The 22,344-nt window shown below is 38.2% G+C and overlaps 1 protein-coding gene across 1 annotated transcript in view; it reads left to right on the top strand.

Moving 5' to 3' along the window:
* Positions 1–11,851, top strand: part of LOC115932948 (glycophorin-B-like) — a 29,764-nt gene extending 17,913 nt beyond the window's left edge. Inside the window, exons 2-6 of the mRNA XM_063705709.1 lie at positions 3,468–3,566; positions 4,275–4,366; positions 5,300–5,339; positions 7,120–7,214; positions 11,726–11,851. Of these exons, the coding sequence (XP_063561779.1) occupies positions 3,468–3,566; positions 4,275–4,366; positions 5,300–5,339; positions 7,120–7,214; positions 11,726–11,851 (452 nt within the window). The remainder of the gene's footprint in view (positions 1–3,467; positions 3,567–4,274; positions 4,367–5,299; positions 5,340–7,119; positions 7,215–11,725) is intronic.
* Positions 11,852–22,344: the final 10,493 nt, after the last annotated feature.

Below are 22,344 nucleotides of genomic sequence, written 5' to 3'. Positions count from 1 at the left end.
AGGCAAGCAGGACTGGACCATTCAGAGTCTTGCAGGTGTTCACAAAGAAAATCGCACCACCCTCCCATAGACTGAAAACACCTCTCTACCTGAACCCCTGGAATTCTGACTCAGGTAGTCCCTAACATCCTGCTGAACAGTTAGGAAACTTGGAGGAATATGTATATTTGTACTCATAGTCAAAACTACTAGATGGCATTTACAGACTACGTTTTGTGTATTTTTATTTTTTACTTTTTGTTTTTTTTTCTTATGTTAGCAAAAGTATGCTTGCTACTGAAATGTTGAAAATATTTCATTGGTCTTAAAATGATGCTTATTTTTGCAGATGCCTGCATTCATTCTGCATATGCTCTTTTGTCATTTGGTTTAATTTATTAAACAATTTTATTAATTAAATTAAATTTATTAATTACAAATTAATTTATAATTAATTACATGTTATTAATTATAAATTAATTTATAATTAATTATATGTTATAATTAATTATAAATTAAATTTATTATTTAAATTATTATGTTCACATTCAGATGCAATCTGAAAACCCATTTTTTCTCACACTGCTATATAGAAATAACTGAGACTGGGTAATTTATAAAGAAAAGAGGTTTAATTGCCTCATGGTTCTGCAGGCTATACAAGAAGCATAGTGCTTCTGCTTCTGGGGAGGCCTCAGGAAACAATCATGGCAAAAGACGAAGGGAAAGTAGGCATGTCTTACATGGTTGGAACAAGAGCAAGAGAGAGAGTGGGGAGAGAGAGTGTTGCAGCAGGAGCAAGAGAGAGTGGGGAGGTGCCACACACTTTTAAACAACCAGATCTTATGAGAAATTACTATGTCCACGACAGCATCAAGGAGGATGATGTTAAGCAATGAGAAACCAGCCCCATGATTCAATTACCTCCCACCAGGCCCCACCTCCAACTTTGGGGATTACATTTCCACATGAGATTTGGATGATGACACAGATCCAAACCATACCACTCACCTAATTCTTTCTCCATAAGAATTTGTCCAAGCATTTATAACAATTAACATTTCATTTAACATCTTTTATGAATAAAGCACTATTCTCATGTTGAGAAGATTCAAAATAATGGGATATTGAAGTCCTAGGAACAAGTTTTATGTTTCAGAAGAGCCCATTTGGTATCCACAGGGATAAGAAATGTGCACCCTAAATGTAAGTGGATTACACTGAACTGAAAGGTGTGAAGAAGGAGTGGAGGATTAAAAGGAGAAGCTTGGAGAGGATGAAAGTTAGAAATGGAAGTGACGAGCACACCTGAGTGAAGGATGAGAGCTCCAGCTGCCTTTTCCAGTTGTATTCCCATGTAGCTGAGCCAAAGGCTGATCTCAAGTTTATTGTTACATGCCCATTTAAGGCTTCTGGCCATTAACACTTTTGATTTTTTTTGGCTTGTTATTTTACTAGCTATTTTCACAACACTTTCATAGCTAAACTTATTTTACTCAGATTGTATGCCTTTTCAAAAATACAATACATGGTCCATATTTCATTATCTAGAAATAAGCCAAAGCTCATATCTAACATTTATTAAGAGAGATGGATTATTTTTGTTCATTAGTTATCTTTGTAAATAATTTTTACATACTTTAGTTGACTCATAAAGATGTTTCTTTCTGTAATTTTAATCTTAATATTTGTTGAACTTCAAAATCCCTATCACCAGTTTATTGTTTAAAAGCATTGGTTTTTATATTATCTTAAAAGCCATTATACCTGAGTGCTGAACAACTTAGAAACATTCAGTAATTGTTTTGCATGCTATTTAGTGAATTCATATGGCAATCGTTTATACACACATGATGGAATCAGGTGGTAGGCCAAGTTAAAGAGCAAGGCCAGAAAAGAAATTAAAAGAGAAGAGAAAACATAGACAGTTTAGGAACAATAGATCATGTCTTCTCCATGATTTGGAGGTAAACTGATTACCTATCAGCTGATAAATAGAGAAAGGTTTTAGAACTCTTCCCTTGAGTAGACTAATGAGAGGTGTCAGAGAAGATGTTTTCTGTTGTTTGTGTGCTCTCCAGGAAACTTTGAGCATTCAGCTGAGGGGCCAAGTTGGCTGCCTCTGAGAAGAAGCCCTTCCACCTCCACTCCATTGCACTTGGGTGCCATTCCCCTCATTTGAATGTCTCAAAGAGATAAGCAAAGGTACATCTACAGAGTTCAGGGTACTGACGTTTATCATAATGATTTATAACTCTCAGAAGAGTGAAAAACACATGAATGCACAGAATAGGAGACTGAAATATAAACCACAGAACATTCATATAATGGAATACTTTGCAGTCATAAAAATCCTCTCATAGAAGAATATTTGACAGCATAGGGATATCTGTGGCATATTAAGTAGAAAGTCAGACTTGTAAACATTATATACATATTCACATATATTTAAACACCATGATCCCATATTTAGATATAACAACTAAAAGTTCAGATGGCTATATATCAAAATGTGTCAAATGTTCAACCTTCCATAGGCTGACTGTAGATGAATTTTATATTATTCTTTGTGCTTTCTTGTAGTTCCCAAATTTTCTTTATTGAATCTATATTACTTTTGCAATTTAAAGAATTTAATTTATAAAATTTTATAAAATAACTTATAAATTTGAAATGTATTGCATTTAAGAATAAAAAGTGTTTAATTACAGAAATAATTCACAATTTATTTAATGAGATTTTAAAAGGATATATGTGAGTCTACATTCTGATTTCATGTTTGCGTGTGTGGTTTTTTGTTTTTTTGAGACGGAGTCTCGTTCTGTCACCCAGGCTGGAGTGTGCAGTGGTGTGATCTCAGCTCACTGCAAGCTCTGACTCCTGGGTTCATGCAATGTAATAGTGTTTTATTATTGTTTCCATTTTTATTGAAGAAGTAAGATTGTCCCTAGCAAATGGAGACACTGAGATATGGGACAGAACTTTTGTTCTATATAATTATTACACGCTTCCACCTTTCTTAGCATAGACAGTTTCCAAAATGCAACTTCAAGTTACCCCTTTATAAGCATAATAATAATACCCAACATACATGTAATGCTCCTTATGTGCCAAGTACTGTACTAACACATACACATCACATACACACACATACCACATACACACACATATTTAAACTAATTTCGTTCTCACAATGACATTTTGAGGCAAGTATTATTATTGTACAGATGAGAAAACCAAGGCACACTTTATCTGTAAACCCTGCCATGCAGAAATTCTGGAGGGGCTTCTGGCCCCTTAATTTTAAAATAAGGCCAATAATACAATACTTACCACATAGCAATTCTCTAAAGATTATGTAAGATATATACCAAAGCGCTTAGCTCAGGGACTGGAGGGATGTGAGGGAATTTGTCTTTTGTGATATGCTTTATGGTCCGCTCAGTCACCTCGTTCTTAATCCCTTTCTCAACTTCTATTTTATACAGAAATTGTGAGCATATCAGCATTAAGTACCACTGAGGTGGCAGTGCACACTTCAACCTCTTCTTCAGTCACAAAGAGTTACATCTCATCACAGACAAATGGTTTGTTTTCATTTTTATTTTTAAATTGGGGCTCCGAAATTGTTTTTGTGATGTAACCCATTTTAGGGGACCTGTCACTGCAGAGAAACTGACAAACACTGAGAAATGCGAGCTAAGTAGACACAGCCTACTAAGTAGACACAATTCCTACTACAGAGGAATTCTTGCCTCTGAAATATCTCACAGAAATAATACTGTGACTTAAAGAAATTAAAACAATGTGGCAAAGCACAGAAATGATGCACGTGACCATGTAATAGTGGGCCAGATGAAGGGGACCTAATAGTGCGGTGGTGCGGAGGGTCTGTGGGCAAACTGAGTTCAGCTCAGACCCGGGCTCAGCTCTATCCCAGCTGCTGACCCAGGGTGAGTTGCCCTGCAGGGTTTCTATCCCATTAATTTTAAAATGGGGCCAATAACACAGTACTTATCTCACAGCATTTCTCTAAAGGCTACATAAGAAGATGTATCTAAAAGTTATTAGCTCAGAACCTCACACATTCTCAGTGACTGATAAACAATAAGCAAAGCTGGGTGCTGAGATAAGAGGAATCTGGTGGCAGTCTCTCTTGTTAGTTTTCAGGGGAGAAGAAGAAGTTCTGGAGCTGCTGCTGGGAGGGATGTGGGAGAGTTTGTCTTTCATGATACACTTTATGTCCACGCAGTCACCTCATTCTTGTTCCCTTTCTCAACTTCTCTTATATGCAGATAAGCACAAACGGGACACATATCCAGCTCATAGTGTTAATGAAGTTTCAGAAAATTCTGTTACAACTGTTTACCCTCCAGAAGAGGAAAATGATATGTTCTTAGTTTTAAATAGTTGCTCTGGAGTCATTGTTGTGATTGAAGTCTATTTACACGAGCTGTAACTCATGACAGTTCTCAAACTTTCGTGACAGAACACCCAACTCTTTTACTCCAGAGCCCATATATCACCCACAACTATTAACTGTGACCAAGAAAGAGAAGGCAAGCCCCAATTAACCTTTGTACGTAAAGCCTAAAGAACGAAAAAATATACCTGAATCCTCAATCGTCAAACAACATAGTACATACTAAGTAATTTGTAATAATTAAACTCTAGAAAATTGTGTGGCTTTGGTAGTAAGAGAGCTTCATGACATAAAATGGCAAGTGGAGACAGAGACAAAAGTAAGATGTGGACTGAGAGGGAAGGTTAGCACAGGTGGAACAGTAAGGCAACCATACTATCAATTGCTACTGACATAGAATCCAGAGAGACTATTGGCAAAAGCTCAAATGAGACACAGTAACAGTTTAGATTCAGACAGTGGCTGTGGCATAAATCAGAAAATTGATGGCCGCATGACCCTTCTTTGCATGGGACTGGCATCTGTGTGGAGTAACGGCTCCATATGCCTCCTTTCTTCTTATTATTTTTACATTTTTTAAAAATGCATTGCTTCTTGTGGAAGTCAATAAGTGATTCTTCCAATACTTTCTCATTTCTTTCCCCTCAGTTATGAGACAATTTGCTTATTTCTCATCCATGAATACTTGTTGGGTCATTAAAAGTAGATACTGAAATGACTAATGGTGGGACTGACACATTACCTCATAAATTTTACTAGCTAGGTGTTGAAAGTTGACCAACAACTCTCAAAATATGATTAAGAAAAGGAAACCCACAGAACAGTTTGATTCCAAAATGATTTCTTTCTTTGCACATGTCTTACTTATTTGGACTTACATGAAAATTTTGCTTTATAGGAGAAACGGGACAACTTGTCCATCGTTTCCCTGTACCAGGTATGTTAATATTTGACAAAGAATAAAAGTCATTCCATTTTAAACTATCCATTGCTTGTTTCAAATGCCTAAGAAAATGTGTCAATCTTAAAACAGAAGAGCATATGTTCTTAACGTTATTCACACGAAATTGTAAAGGCAAAGAAAATATTCTCTTTTTAAAATTAAAATACGAATTTCTTATTTTTAAAAACATTTTTGGGGCCAGGGACAGTGGCTCATGCCTATAATCCCAGAATTTTGAGAGGCCGAGTCTGGCTAATCGCTTGAGCCCAGGAATTTGAGAACAGCCTGGGCAATATGGCAAAATCTATCTCTACAAAAAATACAAAAATTAGCTGGGATGGGGCATGCACCTGTAGTCTCAGCTACTTGGGAGGCTGGCGGAGGTGGGAGGATCGGATCGATTGCCTGAGCCTGGGAGTTTGAGGCTGCAGTGAGCTATGACTGTGCCACTGTACTCTAGCCTTGGTAAGACCCTGTCTCAAAAACAAATACATAAGTAAATAAAAATAAATAAAAACATTTTGGAAATAGAAATACATAATTTGGTAATTGTTTTTCTCTTAAGTTAGATGTTTTACCTTTCTAACCAACCTTGAGTACTTGAAAGAAGCCTCATAAGAGCTTATAAAACAAGTGAAGTTCCCTCTTCCCTCATGTAGAAAGCAAGGCATTTAAAATCATCTAATTAACTGGTACTGTATTTCAAGGGTAAATCTCAGCCTTAATTCATTTTCGGCCCAATGCAACCACTTAGGGACCATCTTGACAACCTCTGCTGAAGGGACATCCCTTCCCCTCACTTGAGTATCACTGTGTGTGCTCATTTGCTATTCTGCATTCCAACCCTCCCTTCACACTTGGCTGTGTCCACGGCTCACAGGGTAAAAAGCACATCATAGAACTTCATCACTATCACATACATTCAAGCTAAGTGGTCAAGAAGGCTGGGCAACACCAGCAAGAGGAAATGCTACTTTTACTTTTTATCAACAATAGGACTTTTAAATATTAATTAGGCAAATAAATGAGCCATTTTACCTTTATGTCTAGCCTTCCATTCTATTTACTTCATCTGGAAGCACTATAAATATGCTATAAATATGGAAATATCTCTTACTTGATTTCAATTGTTTCATTCCCAACATGTAAATGACTTAACAAGCATTTTTAGTGACTATATTGGAGACTATGCATAAGAATACTGTGGAAGGAATAAAGCTTAGAATATAGATGATCTGCATTACAGTTATAATTCTACTTTTAACTAGTTGTCTGACCAAGGCTAAGTTAACCTTATTCAGCTGCTTTTCTTCATTTGTAAACTGTTTATACCAGTTTCTTTCCAAAATTATGATTCTATGATCTGTTCAATGCTCTTTTATATGTTAAGATACATTGTTTTCTCTCATAACTTCCAAACTATGGGAGAATTTGTGGTTTTTTCCCCATATCTGAGGAGAACGTCCACTGGGTTCTTATCTACAGTTACACTAGTGAAGAACACTGGGTCTGGAATCAGAAGCCTCAGGTCTTAGTTCTGTCATCAACTATTTGTGCGACCTTGGACAAAAGACTTGATCACCCACAGTCCCAGTTTCCCACAAGGTTACTGTAAAGCACACAGTTTAAAAAAAGACAAAATACACATAGTAGTACGTTAATTGTACTTTGTATTAAAAGGCAAGGTGATGTTACGCTGATGTTATCTGTCTTATTTTTCAATTGCTATCTGGTCATTTATTTCAGACTTTCATTATTTTGCTACTCTCTTTAGCTCTTGTAGAGAAAATACTCATTGTTTTGTGTCCGATGGCTGGTGTTATTGGAATGATGCTCTTAATTTATTACAGTATTCGCCGACTGATAAAGGTGAGAATTCAGTTTTTAATTTTGCTCTATATACCAGTGTGAACAGCTCTAGGAGGGTTTATTCCTCTGAGTTCAGTTAAACTCAAAAGAGAAACAGAACTGCATAAAATTCCATCTTTTTCAACTGGACACATAGAAGTCACTGTGCTTCTCTAGCAGAATTTTTTTTTTGCATTTGCCCAGTTAAAGGGAACCTCTAAATATAAGTCTGTCCCCCATTTTCCCAATGAAAGCTCTCCCTAAGTTTTTGTCTAACTTGCTTTCACATATTTTGATGGATATTGAGGAAATATTAAGATTCTACTTATAGTATTTACCCTATTAGTGTATAAAATATTTAAAATAATATATTTACATATGTTTAAAACTTTGGGGGAGGCCAAGGCAGGAGGATTGCTTGAGCTCAGGAGTTTAAGACCAGCCTGAGCAAAAAGGTGAAACCTAGTCTATACAAAAAATATGAAAATTAGAAAGGCATGGTGGTGCACATGTGTAGTATCAGCTCTTCAGGGGGCTGAAGTGGGAAGATTGCTTGAGCCTGGGAAATCAAGGCTGCAGTGAGCTGTGATCATGCTACTGCACTCCAGCCTGGGCAACAGAGTGAGACCCTGTCTCAATAAATATATAAATAAATAAATAAAAATAAAACTTTTGCCTTTCTTAATTCTCACATGTTCTGAAACAGATTTTTCAAATTTCCACCCATGAATTCTGAACATCAGTGATTTTTTTTTGAATGATTAATGCTTTTTTTATTTTTATTTTTTCTTTTTGAGACAGAGTTTCCCTCTGTCACCCAGGCTCGAGTGCAAAGTGGCGCAATCTCTGCTCACTGCAGCCTCTGCCTCCCTGGTTCAAGTGATTCTCGTGCTTCAGACTCCACAGTAGTTGGGACTACAGGTGCAGGCCACCATGCCTGACTAATTTTTGTATTTTTTTAATAGCAGAGATGGGGTTTCGCTGTGTTGGCCAGGCTGGTTTCAAACTCCTGACCTGAAGTGATCCACCTGTCTTGGCCTCCAAAGTGCTGGGATTACAGGTGTGAGCCACTGTGCCCGGCCCCAATTAGGGTTTTTATAAAGCCAAAAGAACTTGGCAACACCCCTAGGTACCCTTTAGAAGCCTCCAATTGGCTACACCCTATGAAGGATTGGCCTGTGACCAATCAGAGGCTGAAGTGGAGGCTTAGCTCATGGTCAAGCAGAGGCTGAAGTGGAAACTTCTTGTCTTTTTATCACAGGCATAAGGATGTGGCCTGCATGCTGCCTGATCTAGCCTAGAACCAGCTGCACCTGCTGTTCTCTTGTTTATGCAAACTGGCTGCACCTGCTATTCCTTTGCTTATGCCCCTACCCCTGGCTATCCTAATTCCCTGTTCTCCTGCCTCACAATTACTGTATTCTCCACTTCTAAATAAAAATAAAACAAAATACAAACCATTTTCATGTATTATAGTCATGATTTGTTATTTCAAGCTATGTTTAAAATGTAAAGCCCATTACAGTAGGATAGATGAGAAGAAAGAAGGGTCTGAACAAAGCCAACAGCAGAGAACATGCAGAAGGGGAATGAAGACTTCAGCCTGGACTCTCATTAGGTGGTTGTCCAGGATAACATGAAGTCTCATGTGAAATATGTTGGAAAAGAACAAGATTCAGCCAAGTACCCAAGGTGCCTGACTGCTGAAACGGCACTGTAATTTAAAAAGCAAAGACAAGTTTATCATACTGTGAGATCCTTGAGGGCAAGGACCAAATTCTATTCAAATCTTTGTCAAAAACCAAATTTTTGATAGGCTTACTTTAGAATCCATTGATATTAATTATAGTTCACCTGCCAGGAGTTAAGGTCCCTCCTCAACAGTAAAGAGAATGACAGGCACAGGGGTAGGAGCACATAGAGAAGGGCCTGACTTTCAAATGAACTCTGGAGAGCACTCATCACCTCCAGGACACAGCAGATCTTACTGAGATGGCTGGGTCAGAAATCTCTGAGGGACTCCAGGATGCCCACGCCTCAGAAAGGACAGGTAAAACCAAAGGACCTGGGGTCCCAATGTGCAGCACGTTTCCTCTTCGAGTACACACCAGATACATTCTGACTGCCTTATCCTTGGAGTCAGAAGGAGGAGTGTCTGAGGTCTCTTTTCTCCCATCCTAAAAACAGGACGTAGAGCAGGCCATGGCCATATGCTGTATGCCTCCCCTAAGTGAGCAGTAAGAGATTGTCACGAATCTGCTATGTTCAACATCTGCATTTGAATAAATGAATGTTATTACCTCTCAAGGTGACTGATTTGAATGTATAAATTCTAAAGTACTTCAGAAACCTCAGACATTACAGTCACACCATGATAAAATCTGGTAGGTCTGATGACAAGGAATGGTGTTTGTTGCATACTTAAAAGATTGCAGACAGTTCTACATTAAAGGTTCTTTCTGTGGGTGAGGGGGCTGTGGAATGGGGGAGATGCCACGATATGTATAGAGCTTAATTTCACTTGGTGGAATTATAGCTAATTTTTGTCTTTTTCTTTATACTTTTTTTCTAGCTTCTTAATTTTCTGTAACAAAACTATATTACATTTTTGAAGAGACAATAACAAAAGCCATCAACTTTTTCAAAACTAAATATATATATACATATATATATATATATATACATATAGCAACAAGACAGTTGCTAGTACACATCTCCCTATCTCCCTAACAGAGTTACATTAGTCTACATGGGGTTTTACTTATAATTGACATAGCTACCCTAATCTATGCATTCTTTGACTATGTTGCATGTCTAACATGTTCCAGTGACCATTCAATTGTGGATTACAGAGAACTGTCATTGTCCAAATTAGAGGCAGGAATTTCAGTCCTGTGGGAAGCATCCAAAAAGTTCTTCAGCACAGATAGGTTCAGGAATAAAACTGGAGATCTTTTGAGTGGTTCTCATTTTTATAAGCTTGGTCCTGAACTTATCTGCCCCTTAGTTATTTTTAGAATTGATTTCATGCTCAGGTCAATCATTTCGCAGTGAAGAATATACCATTTCTCAAACTGCCTTCTTTCCAAATTTTATGACTAGAGTTCAGCCTGAGTTCTCATAATCAGCTGATGAACATCACTCAATGGAGCATATTAACTAGAATTGTTGTCTCCATCTGGGTCTCTTCCAAATGGTCTTGTCAAATGCTATCAGAGCATCATATATTAGAGAATATGTTATATCAGCCTCCACTTAAGTTACTCATAGATTGTCCTTGACCCTTCTCATGGCTCTTCTCTCTTGTAGGTGGTATTATTGGTAACATAATTTGCTCTGACAAAAGCAAATAAAGGAAATTTTAGACCTGTATTATTCAACTGGATAAAACTGAAGGTTCAGAAGTGATTTCAAATATTGCCAACCAGGTGAAAATTATTTCCATTCTCAGCTGAACGCTATTACCTTTAAATCAAAAGTAATCAGTTTAATGTAAGTCTTACCTAAGTCTATTAAACTTTTTCTAGGCCTACCAAAGCATAAAATTGCTGAATATTTTAATGTCCTCAGATTAAAGTATCCCCATCTCTGAATATTTTGAAATTTTAAAAAGAAGTCACTAAAAGGTGACCAGCAGCATTTATTCTTACTAAAAAGAACGGATGAGGTGGCATGGAATATAGTAACAGCCCCACAGCTTGTCTCCCTGTCTCTACTCTTGTTTTTTATATTCCCTCCTTCACAGAGCAATTTTTTCAGACTATCAATTAGATCATGTATTTCTCCTACTTAAAATCTCCAGTAGGTTTTTCACTGCACCAGAATAAAATCACCACTTGTTAGCATGCTCTCTGAAGTTCTGACCTGTCCACATGCTCAGCTCACCTGGCCTGCCCCTCTCAACCAGCTCCCACTCTCTCCTGTCATTAGGTTGCAGCCACTGAACTTTTCCCCAAAACTCCAACATACTAAGGTTACTCCTTTCTTAGGAACTTTGTTCTAATTTTTTCTCCTTTTTTTGCTTCATATCTTTGCTTGACTGCCTCCATATTATTCCTGTCTCACACCTTCAAAGAAAATTCTGATGACAGTATTTTTCATTTGCTTTGTTTACTATGCATCCTCAGAGCCCAGAATAATGGCTAGAACACAGGAAAACTCAGGAAAATTTCATTGAATGAAATAGGTCTTCGCTGCCTACCCAACGCAAAGCAGCTTGTAGTCTTCTTTCCTCCTTCCCATTAATTTCTCTTTCATTTTCTTCCTGTATTTTTTTCATAGCACTCAGCTCCCAAGACTACCCTCCTTATTTGTATAACTGGTTATTGGCAAGTCTCAATTCAGTAGGGTAAAAAAAATTAATTCTTTAAATTTGCTTATACTGCATGGAATATACTTTTCCTATTTCTTATTCCTATTCCCTAGAAACATCTTGGGGAGATAGGCAACTTTCTGGTCTTTTTTGTTATTAAAATTTCAAAACACCAATCTTATATGTAAATGAAAGCTATACAGCTACTTCTTTTTTCTAGGTTTTCATGCCTCTGGGATTGGGATTAGAGAAAGAAAGCAAAGAAAGGACATTTTTTTACTTCACTGTTCACAGTGTAATCGTGTGCCTGACGGCTGTAGCTACTAACTTGGCTTACATTGACTGACCACTAAGGGACACTAGGAGTCAGAATCGAAATGCTGAGTCCCTCAAAGGTGTAGAGAGACTTTCAGAGGGCCTTACCATGACATGGGGATTAAACTCCAGTTCTGCCCAATTCTCATCACGAAATCCTTATCCCATGCCTCATTGTGTTTGGTGTCCCCTTGCCTAGGGGACAGTCCTCCTGGGTAACATCAGCAAGATAACACTTCAGTCACATTCCATTTGATCCTTTGAATACTCTGGGGTCCTTACCCACCAAATGGATGGAGTTCAGCTGCTCAATCACTGCCTTTCTCAGAACTCGGTTGTCCAACCACAATTCCCTGTCCCCTACTCACGTAGGGATAGGGCTATATTGGCAAAATGCTGCCCAAACAGCCTGCTGACAGTAAACCAGATATTAGTTTCTCTCATCTTCTTGAAGGCATTACAGTCTTTGTAAGCTTTTCTCCTAGATTTTCCCTTTTGTCTTCCTGCTTAGATTCTAAGAATGAAGTGCATCCTTCTCCTTTTCTTCGTCAGGTGAAGTGGGATTTACCCATTACCATATATTCACCACCAGGTCACTGACGAGAGACTCCAGTTAATCTCTTCCCATCTGCATTCCTCTCCTTGTACAGACTAGAGGGTCACATTATGTAAAGCCTAACACAGCCCTGCAAAGAGATCTGGCCCCCGCAGTGAGCACAAGCTCAGTAATTCTCTTTAGAGTGAGGTGGTAATCAGTGCCTCTTGGTTTCAGCCGTGGTCCTAGTGGCTAATTATGGAAGAATAGGAATAGTCTCACAACATCCTGTAACATTGGCTTACCTGTATATTATACGCCACCCATAACCATAAAGACGCCAGGATTTAGGTTCCTTGAAGGTAATGACTATGGGTCCCTCTCTGTGGAAGAATAGTGAATAGAAGAGAGAAATCACTCAATATGTGGAATGACTGATACGGTTTGACTGTGTTCCCACTCAAATCTCATCTTGAATTGTAGTTCCAATAATCCCCACATGTCATGGGAGGAACCCAGTGGGAGGTACTTGAATCATTGCGGTGGTTTCCCCTATGCTATTCTCATGATAGTGAGTAAATTCTCACATAATCTGATAGTTTTATAAAGGAGCTTCCCCCTTCACTCAGCTCTCATTCTTCTCCTTCCTGCCACTATGTAAGAAAGATGTGTTTGTTTCCCCTTTGTTCATGATTGTAAGTATCCTAAGACCTTCCAAGCCATGCAAAACTGTAGATCAATAAAACCTCTTTCCTTTATAAATTACACAGTCTTGGGCAGTTTTTTATAGCAGCATGAGAACAGACTAATACAGTAAGTTGCGACTAGAGGTGGGGTGCTTCTATAAGGATACCTAAAAATGCAGAAGTGACTTTGGAACTGGATAACAGACAGCCTGTGAAAGCAGCCAAGAGGGGGGTTGTACCATGCAAAGCCAGAAGAGCAGAGCTTTCCAAGAGTGTGGGAGCCCACCTCTTGCATCGGCATTACCTGGATGTGAGACATGGAGTCAAAAGAGATTATTAAGGTGCTTTAAGATTTAATTACTGCCCCACTGGATTTCAGACTTGCATGGGCCTGTAGCCCCTGTTTTTGGCCAATTGCTCCTATTTAGAATGGGTGCATTTACCCATTGCCTATACCCTCATTGTATCTAGGAAGTAACTAACTTGCTTTTGATTTTACAGGCTCATAGGTGGAAGGGACTTGCCTTGTCTCAGATGAGACTTTGGACTTGGACTTTTGAGTTAATGCTGGAATGAGTTAAGACTTTGGGGGACTGTTTGGAAGGCATGATTGTGTTTTGAAATGTGAGGACATGAGATTTGGGAGGGGTCAGGGGCATAGTGATGTGGTTTGGCTGTGTCTGCACCCAAATCTCCTCTTGAATTGTAGTTCCCACAATCCCCACGTGTTGTGGGAGGAATGTAGTGGGAGGTAATTGAATCACTGTGGCGGTTTCCCCCATGCTATTTTCATGATAGTGAGCAAATTCTCATGAAATCTGATGGTTTTATAAGGGGCTTCCCCATTTACTTCTGCCATCATGTGAAAAAGGATGTGTTTGCTTCCCCTTCTGCCACGATTGTAAGTTTCCTGAAACCTTCTCAGCCACGCAGAATTGTGAGTCAATTAAACTTCTTTCCTTTGTAAATTACCCAGTCTCAGGCAGTTCTTTATAGCAGCATGGGAATGAACTAATACAATGACTGACTGACTGGAAAAATTCAAACGTTTTCTTATGACCAATTCAATTTGCTAGAGCAATTAGAAGATCACACCTCAAAAGTGTTCAGTACATTCATACTGTTTTTCAAAACATTTAACTTGTTCAAAACTCATTCCACCTTCTGACCAATAAACTTCTATTCAACTTCTTATGCACATGCATTTCAAATTGCATCATTTTCAACCTCACTACTTTTAAAATGTAAATTAAAACAACAGAAAATTTATTCATTATCTATGAAACCTACAAAGTGGTATTTCTAAGATAATATCCAATGTGCTAAGGCTGCAGTAAATTCTTATTGTTGTTATGGTAATGTAACTTGGTGCAATCTTTTAGAAGGAAATTTGCATATATATTCCAGCACCTCCAAGATACTCATAGGAACTAAAACTCTAACAAGTATTAAAAGCGTAGCAGGCAGACATATGTTGTTATATACTGATTGCTTCTTCCTATATCACACACTCCCACACACACTCATGTGAACTTCTTTATTGTATAAGACTGACACATTTTTCCCTATTACTTATACCAGCAACTACAAGAAAATTGAATCTACAGACAAGCTGAAAATAAACTTACTTTTATAAAACCATGTTAAACATTTGGATGGGTCAAATACAATGAAATGAAATAAATAACTGCTGCTGAAAATATAAAGAAAAAGTGACTAAAAGCAAAATGGTCTTGAAGGAAAACGTTGAAAGAGATGTATAGCAAGATCTCATCTTTTGCCTGTATCGTCCTACCATGTGAAGATTGATTAAAGCAATGCTTCATAAACAAAGTTTTATGGCAGATAGAGGGGACTCTATGGTGCACATATTGGCCCCAGGCAAGAAAACATCATCTGGAGAGGTCCTTTCTCCTCAGATACTATGATATTTTTACTGGTTTATTTTACAAACTTCAAGTGTGAAGAAAAGGGTCAATAATGTGTTGATATATCAAGTACTTGAGACTGCTTGCTAGAGGCCATCACAGTTCTTATAAAAAGAGCTGTTTGCAAAACTGCAAGGAGAGAAATCGCAGTTATTTTACTTTAGTTGTTTGTATTAAACACTAAGTAAAGTGTCATAAGGCTGTGAGAAACCAAAACAATTGAATAAAATGTAAAAATTACAGTCCATTCTTGCAACAGTTCCTCATTTATTTCTAACAAAATAGCTCCTATCAATCTCAAACTCACCATTAACACCTCTTACCTAATAAAAAGGATAAAATAATAAATCACTTGTAAATATCAAACAATAGCAGAGCAGTTAAAAACAGATAAGTGAAAATGGTAATTTAAATGTTTCTTAAAGAAATTTAAAATGAGAAGATGGAGGCTTGAGAAAATATTTACAAATTCCATCTATTTGAAATCTGCTTAAATGAAGATAGAGAATGAAGAAAAGTATAGAATAAACAATAATCTACTCTGAAATTTAAGAAACAACCCAATCTCATACAAGAAACTCTGCAGAATATCTGCTTTGGGCCAAAAAGAAAGAAGGTACTGGAGAGTTGGCATAGCATTCCCACCTGAGGGCACCAAACAGAGCTACAAAAAGAAAGTAGAGAAAATTAGAAGGATCCCACTACAGATTTTTAGTTATCCAGTCCAAAATATCAATAGTGCCAAGGTTGAACAGCCTCCATCTAGAAGAATAAATGTGTGTTAATAGTCAGAAAAATTATGAAAATGAAGAACAATGAGTGGGAACTTCTTCAGCCAGGAATTATAATATAGAGTTATATTAAGCATTAATTAAAGGAACATTCTGGGTAAAGAAATATATATTCAGATAAGTGAAATATAACAACTCATTTGTAAATTCAAATACATGTAATAATTTAGTGTCATGAAGAAAGCAGCTTTCAAATCAATATAAAAAGATAGATTGTTCACTGTATTCAGAAAACTTGTCAGATACTCAAGAAGAAAAAAATGGATCTCTACTACTCATTCTTTACAACATAAAATATTTCACATAATTAAGGTTAAGATACTAAAATAAAAACAGGAAAGCATTAAAAGAAAATATGGAAAAAGTCTTTTAGTTTTAGCAATTAAAGACTCCCTTGGCAGACACAGAAGCTCTAAACACATGGTAAGTCTACTTTTATTTGAGGGGAAAATAGGAACAGAGGATGTTGTTGATACTTAGTGGCTTGGGTTTTAAGGTAACAATCAATCAATCAATGTACTGTAACTTTACTAAAAGTCACCTACTGTTTGAAAGTAAAATTTTTAAAACATAAATAGATAAGTTGAAAGTAATGGATGGAAAAAAAGATGTCTGAGGAAAATAACAACTGAAATAAAGCTAGTGACTTCCTTTGATGTTGGCAATATTCTCTTTCTTGATCTGGGTGGTGGGTACATGGCTGTATACATTAGAAAAAAATTATCAAACTCTATTCTTAAGATCAGTGCCTTACATGCTCTTTATTGTATGGGTATTATATGTCAATAAATAGGTAAAGAGGCTGTAAAAATACAGAAATTTCATGTAGCTATATTAATAACAAATAAAATAGATGATAAATAAAGTATTTTCAAAGATAAAGAGGCCACTACATAATGACAAAATGGAATCATCTTGGAAATAATGTCAGAGGCATTTGAACCAGAGTGCCTCCATCTTGGATAGGGGCCTGGTAAAATAAGGCTGAGACCTGCTGGGCTGCATTCCCAGGCAGTTAGGCATTCTAAGTCACAAGATGAGATGGGAGGTTGGCACAAGATACAGGTTATAAAGACCTTGCTGATAAAACAAGTTGCAGTCAAGAAGCTGGCCAAAAGCCACCAAAACCAAGATGGTGATCTGACCTCTGGTTGTCCTAACTGCTACACTCCCAACAGCACCATGACAGTTTACAAATGCCATGGCAACGTCCAGAAGTTACCCTATATGGTCTAAAAAGGGGAGGCATGAATAATCCACCCCTTGTTTAACATGTTGAAACAGGAGAGTTCCCTGACCCCCAACTCACAGGACATGCAACAGGGGTGTGGTTTGTCTGTTTGGCCACCATGAGCTCAAACCCCTGACAGGAGGGAGAGCATGCAGATAGGCAGGTGCAAGAGCTGGAGAAAGTGCTTTTGGGCTCCAGCCGCATGGTAGGATCTAAGGGTGGGTGCCTGCAACTCCCAAAGCCCTATGTGCATGTTACAGTGCCTCTTAGCTCTGGTGTCCACAGATGGCTTAAGTGTTAATCAGCTCAGTGACCTCTTGGTATCCGGATCCTTGTCCGGTGTCCAGGAAGAATCAGGTCACACACAGACTTGAAGGATGGTGAATACGGGGGTTTTATTGAGTGGTGGAGGTGGCTGTCAGTGGGATGGATGGGGAGCTGGAAAGGGGATGGAGTGGAAAGATGATCTTCCCCTGGAGTTTGGCTGTCCCACGGCCTATCTCCTCTCCAACTGTCCCCAGCTGAACTCCTCTTGACATTTAGACATTCCTTCTCTTCTCTCCTTCTCTGCTGCACCACTCTTCTGCTCCTCTGATCTTCTGCTCATGGAGCCTGAGGGTTAGGGTTTACATGGGTATAGGATGGGGGGCGTGGCAGGCCAAAAAGCAACATTAAGGTGTGAAAACAGGAATGCCTGTTCAAATTTAGGGCCATGGATTTCCAAGCTTGAGGGTGGTGTCTTTGCCAGGGAACCACCCCCTTCTCCCCAATATTTCCTTGCCTCCTGTTCATACCAATATAGTCCACAAATAACCATAAAAATGGGCAATCAGTAGCCCTCGGGGCTTCCCTGCCTATGAAGTAGCCATTCTTTGTCCTTTACTTTCTTAATAAACATGCTTTCAGTTTATGGACTCACCCTTTCTTTCTTGTACAAGATTCAAGAATCCTCTTTTGGGGTCTGGATCAGGACCATTTTCCAGTAGCAATAACAGTTTAGAACGTGGATTAGTTTAATAGCCTAACAAATATAAAGTAACACAAAGTGAAAAGTTCAAAACATTCAGTAATTGACTTAGAAAGACTAAAAGCTAATTAACTTAATATGAACTCAAGAAGTTAGAAAAAGAACAAGAAGAATAACCAAAACAAAATAAAAGGGGACAAAAGGCGTAATAAAGAACAGAAGTCATTAAAATTGAAAATGAAGTGAAGTGAGCTGCCTGTATGGGAAGCTGCTGGAGGGCAGATGGAATAACAGGAGCCAGATTTACCCTCCTGCAGGAAATGACACCAAGCAAACAAACAAAAGGTATGAAAACAATGAATTTCAGACACTGGGCATCAGTAGCACAGAAGAGTGATTGCCAAGAGAGAGGAAACAAACGAAATGGAGGTGAGCTCCATTGTCCAGTTCAGAGCCTGGAGGGTTCCCAAGCCCGACTGCAGGGTCTCTCTGAGATGAGGAGGCAGAGCTGATTCTAGGAAAAGCCTGGCGGTTTGAGTTTGCAAGTCAGAGAACCCAAGAGGAAAAGCTGCACAAAGAACTCTAGAAACTTGCAGAGGGCTCCCCTGAAGTCTTTGGCTGAGGTCTAATCAGCACATAGATGTGAGAAAGCTAGCCATATATTTCAAAACTTCTTTAATATCGTAACGACCAATGAAAAACTCTTGATCTTATTCTGGGTCTTAACTTTCTCTTTTACAATATAAGGTGTGCAGAGAGAGTGATTTTAGGTGTCATTTAGCACTAAAATACTCTGACCTTTCTACAAGGTAGCCCTTTCATTGGATACTTTTTTGTCCCTTTGGGGAATATACATGAATATTTTTTGTTCCTGACTCAGGTAAAAGAAAAAGGAACTCAGGCTGTTGCAAGATGGCTTTCATTGTAATGCTGCAGCTCTTCCATCTTCCATGAGTAATTCTAAGTAACATCAAACCTTCCAATCATGACAGAAAAGTGAGGCTTGGCAGAGCATTAGCAAAGTTTTCTTCCTTCTGGAATCAAAAGAATTTAAAGCCAAGAGCAAACAGTACAAAGAAAAGGGAAAGTAAATGTAGATATCAATTTCAATGACTTAACTTTTCTTTCAGCTTACTTTTTACTTGGAGCAATAAGCCCTGAGGTCTCAGTCAGACTTCCTTCTAACTATTTTCTAGTAATGTAAGAAGGTTCAGGAAAAAGGGGGAAATTTTAGATGATAAAATACTAACTCATTTGTCTTTAATTATTTCATTACTGTTATTAGTGACAAATGTAAGAATCTCAGGTTTACATAAGAATATGGATAAACCACAAATCGGTCTTACTGAATTTTCCTGACTGATTTTCAGCCTGTTCTAGAAGTGACTATCAAAAAAAAAGCTGTACATGTAGATACAATATTTTACAGATTTAACACTTTAAAATTGCTATGAACATAGAGGACAAACAAAATTTTGAAGGGACTTATAAAGCAAGTTGACTTTGAAAATGTTCTATAATATTTTTATATTTTTAATATCACCCCCAAGTCAAAGAATGTTAAATGAAACAAGAAAGCCAGTGGAATTTCCCCCTTCCTGACTATGTTGATATTACTGTTTATATCCAAGTGTTCTTGGGTCAGTGCTGAAAAAAAAACAAAAAAGCAGAACTGCCTTTACAGAATACATAGAGTCAACTCTGCTTTAGAAAGGTAATCTTTAAGTAGACAGTCCTGTGACATCTTTGCAGCATGAATGGGGCAGTAGAGGGGGAGAGAGGTGGACTGTGAGAACTGAAGAGGTTGTTTACCTCAGCTCAGGATCTGTGACGGGGGAGTAAGAAGTTATTCTCTCCTGGGTGTTGGGTGGTAGGAGTTGGCACTTTTGGAGATCTCCTCATTGTCACTACTCAAGCTTGCAGCCAGCTCTGATCAGAGATATCAGCCCACTCCTCGAGGCAGGATTTACCTGAATCTCTTCATGCTAGGAGCCCATCGTTAGCAATGAAAACCTCTCCCACAACTTAGTTGCCATTGAAACATGTGTTTTCTACATAGCAGGCCAATGTTTAGAAACCCTTATGGATTTAACCCCATCTGACAACGTAAGAGGTCACTAAACAAAACTTGGTTTCATTTCCAGAGCCACTTATCTCACCTACTTTGCCCACCTCTGTTCCACACACCCCATCCCACCCCAATTCAAAGAAAGCTTCATTTTCACTTTGCTTTACTAATCTGCCATTCCCTATTTATTCATACACCTGGTTTCTTTGTTTGGCTTAGTGTTTCCCTGCTGCACCTTCCTTACCTCGTTTAACTACACTGGACCACTGTTTACACTGTATTTTTAATTGCCTATTTCATTTGTCAGTCTCCCCACCTTAATGGTTTCAAACTCAGGGACTAACTCGTCCTGCTCACCATGGTGTTCATTGCACTTCACATAGTAAATGACATACAGTGGGCATTTATAAACACTCACTGTGTGACTGAATGAATAAGTAAATTAACTAATTAGCTAATTAATACTCTAGTAAGATCTTATGAAAGATTTACATCAGTTCCTAAAGCAAAGGATGCAATTACATGGTAAAAATGACATTATTGTTGTTATTACTATTATCACTACTACCATGATAAGCACAACTGAAAAAGCAATAGATGAGCATAGTCATTATTCATATAGATAATCCATATGAAGAAATCCAAAGAAGTTCAAAAGTATCTTCCTCAGAAATATTCTCCCCCAGATATCTATCTACTTGCTTTCCCCCAGATTTCATGAGGTTCCTCCCTCATGTCCTTCACATTTACTCCCAAAATGTTTTCAGAGAGGCTCCCTTCATTATCCTTTAAAAAAACCAATCTCACCTCCTGTCTCCCAGACACACACACACACACACAAACACACACACACCCCTGTAATGAACATAGTGCTACTGGCTGGAAGCTCACTACTGTCAGCCCTCTCTGGGAATTGCCCTCAGCAGAGGAAAGTCATGTCACCAAGGTCACAGTCCCCTTCCCAAAGGACAACTTGCATCCAATTTCTGGTCATTGCAGGAATATAAAGGCCTGGCCTCCATACCCCAAGTCAAGGCAATCGGAAGGCCCATCCCTGCTTTCCAGTTCCCCATGGAGTCGGCAGAGGCCCAACTGTGCCTGCTTTGGAACCCATCTTCTCTCTCTACCCAACCCTGCTTCCTTCCTCAGAAGACTTTGAATGAACTTCCTGACTTCAATCTCCATCTCAGATTCTGCTGCCTGCACATTGGACCTACAGAACTTTTCCTTTATTCTGCTTTATTTTTTCTCCATAGCACTTACTACATTTATTGCTCTATCACATATTCACATATCACATATTCATTACTGACCAATTATATATTCATTTTCTACTGTATTATTGGCCCTCTCCCTCCTCCCGTTAGATTGTAAGCTCCGGTGGGGCAGGAATTTTGTTTTACTTGCTGCTGTAACCACAGGCCTTGGAACACTGAAAGCACTATATAGATTTTCATGACAAATATCAAATAAATGAAAGTTGGGACTTGCAAACTTAGAGCCTGTTTACATTGCTGTTCCTGAACCCCAGGTTTTACTGTCTGCCAAAAATCCAGAGTACCCTACATTGGTATCCATTAATTAAGATCAGACCAGAAATTAAGAATATTTAAAGGGATTTGCACTAGCACAATTAGGACTACAGCAGCAAGAGTTAACATTTTCAGGGGAACAACTTCTGTCACTTTTCTTTAATTTATATAAGTTCGATTATAATAGTCATCTTCAGAATAATGATGGCTAGCATTAGCATAGAGTGCTCTGGGTCACAAAGCTTTGCACATATTATTTCATTTAGTTTGATGCTGAGGAAACCATGTAAAGGACATAGAATTGTTATGCTAGTTTCACTAATGAGGAGACTAAAGCTCTGAGAGCTTAAATGACTTTTTCAATGACACACCTGATAAATGAGTTCCATCCAGGTCTACTGACTCCAAATCCACTGTTCTATCTCTCAGTACATCACCCTAATAATTCCCTGGAGAGTGACTCCACAAAAATAAAGCTCTTCTACAATACCGATCAGAAAAGCAAAATGGGGCACCTCAGCAACCCAACTAAAAGACATCCTGTATGTAGCTTATTTAAGTTTATTCCAAATGATATATTTACTTATGCAACATTCATGAGAATTCTGAGTTGTTTTGGTTTCATTTGTGGGGTTTTTTGCATATATATTTGCAACTGAGAATGAATACCATAGATCAGGACACTTCTTATCTGTTACTTATATAATATCTCTGAACATTCATCAACTCTTTGCTGTTCTGTTAAAGATGTATACTTACTCACCTATGAAAATAGAGTTACTTTTG

This window comes from Gorilla gorilla, chromosome 3 (genome assembly GCF_029281585.2).
Source record: "Gorilla gorilla gorilla isolate KB3781 chromosome 3, NHGRI_mGorGor1-v2.1_pri, whole genome shotgun sequence".
In the NCBI taxonomy this organism is placed as follows: Eukaryota; Metazoa; Chordata; class Mammalia; order Primates; family Hominidae; genus Gorilla; species Gorilla gorilla.
Note: the sequence above shows the minus strand (reverse complement) of the source record. Positions and strands in the feature narration are given on the sequence as shown.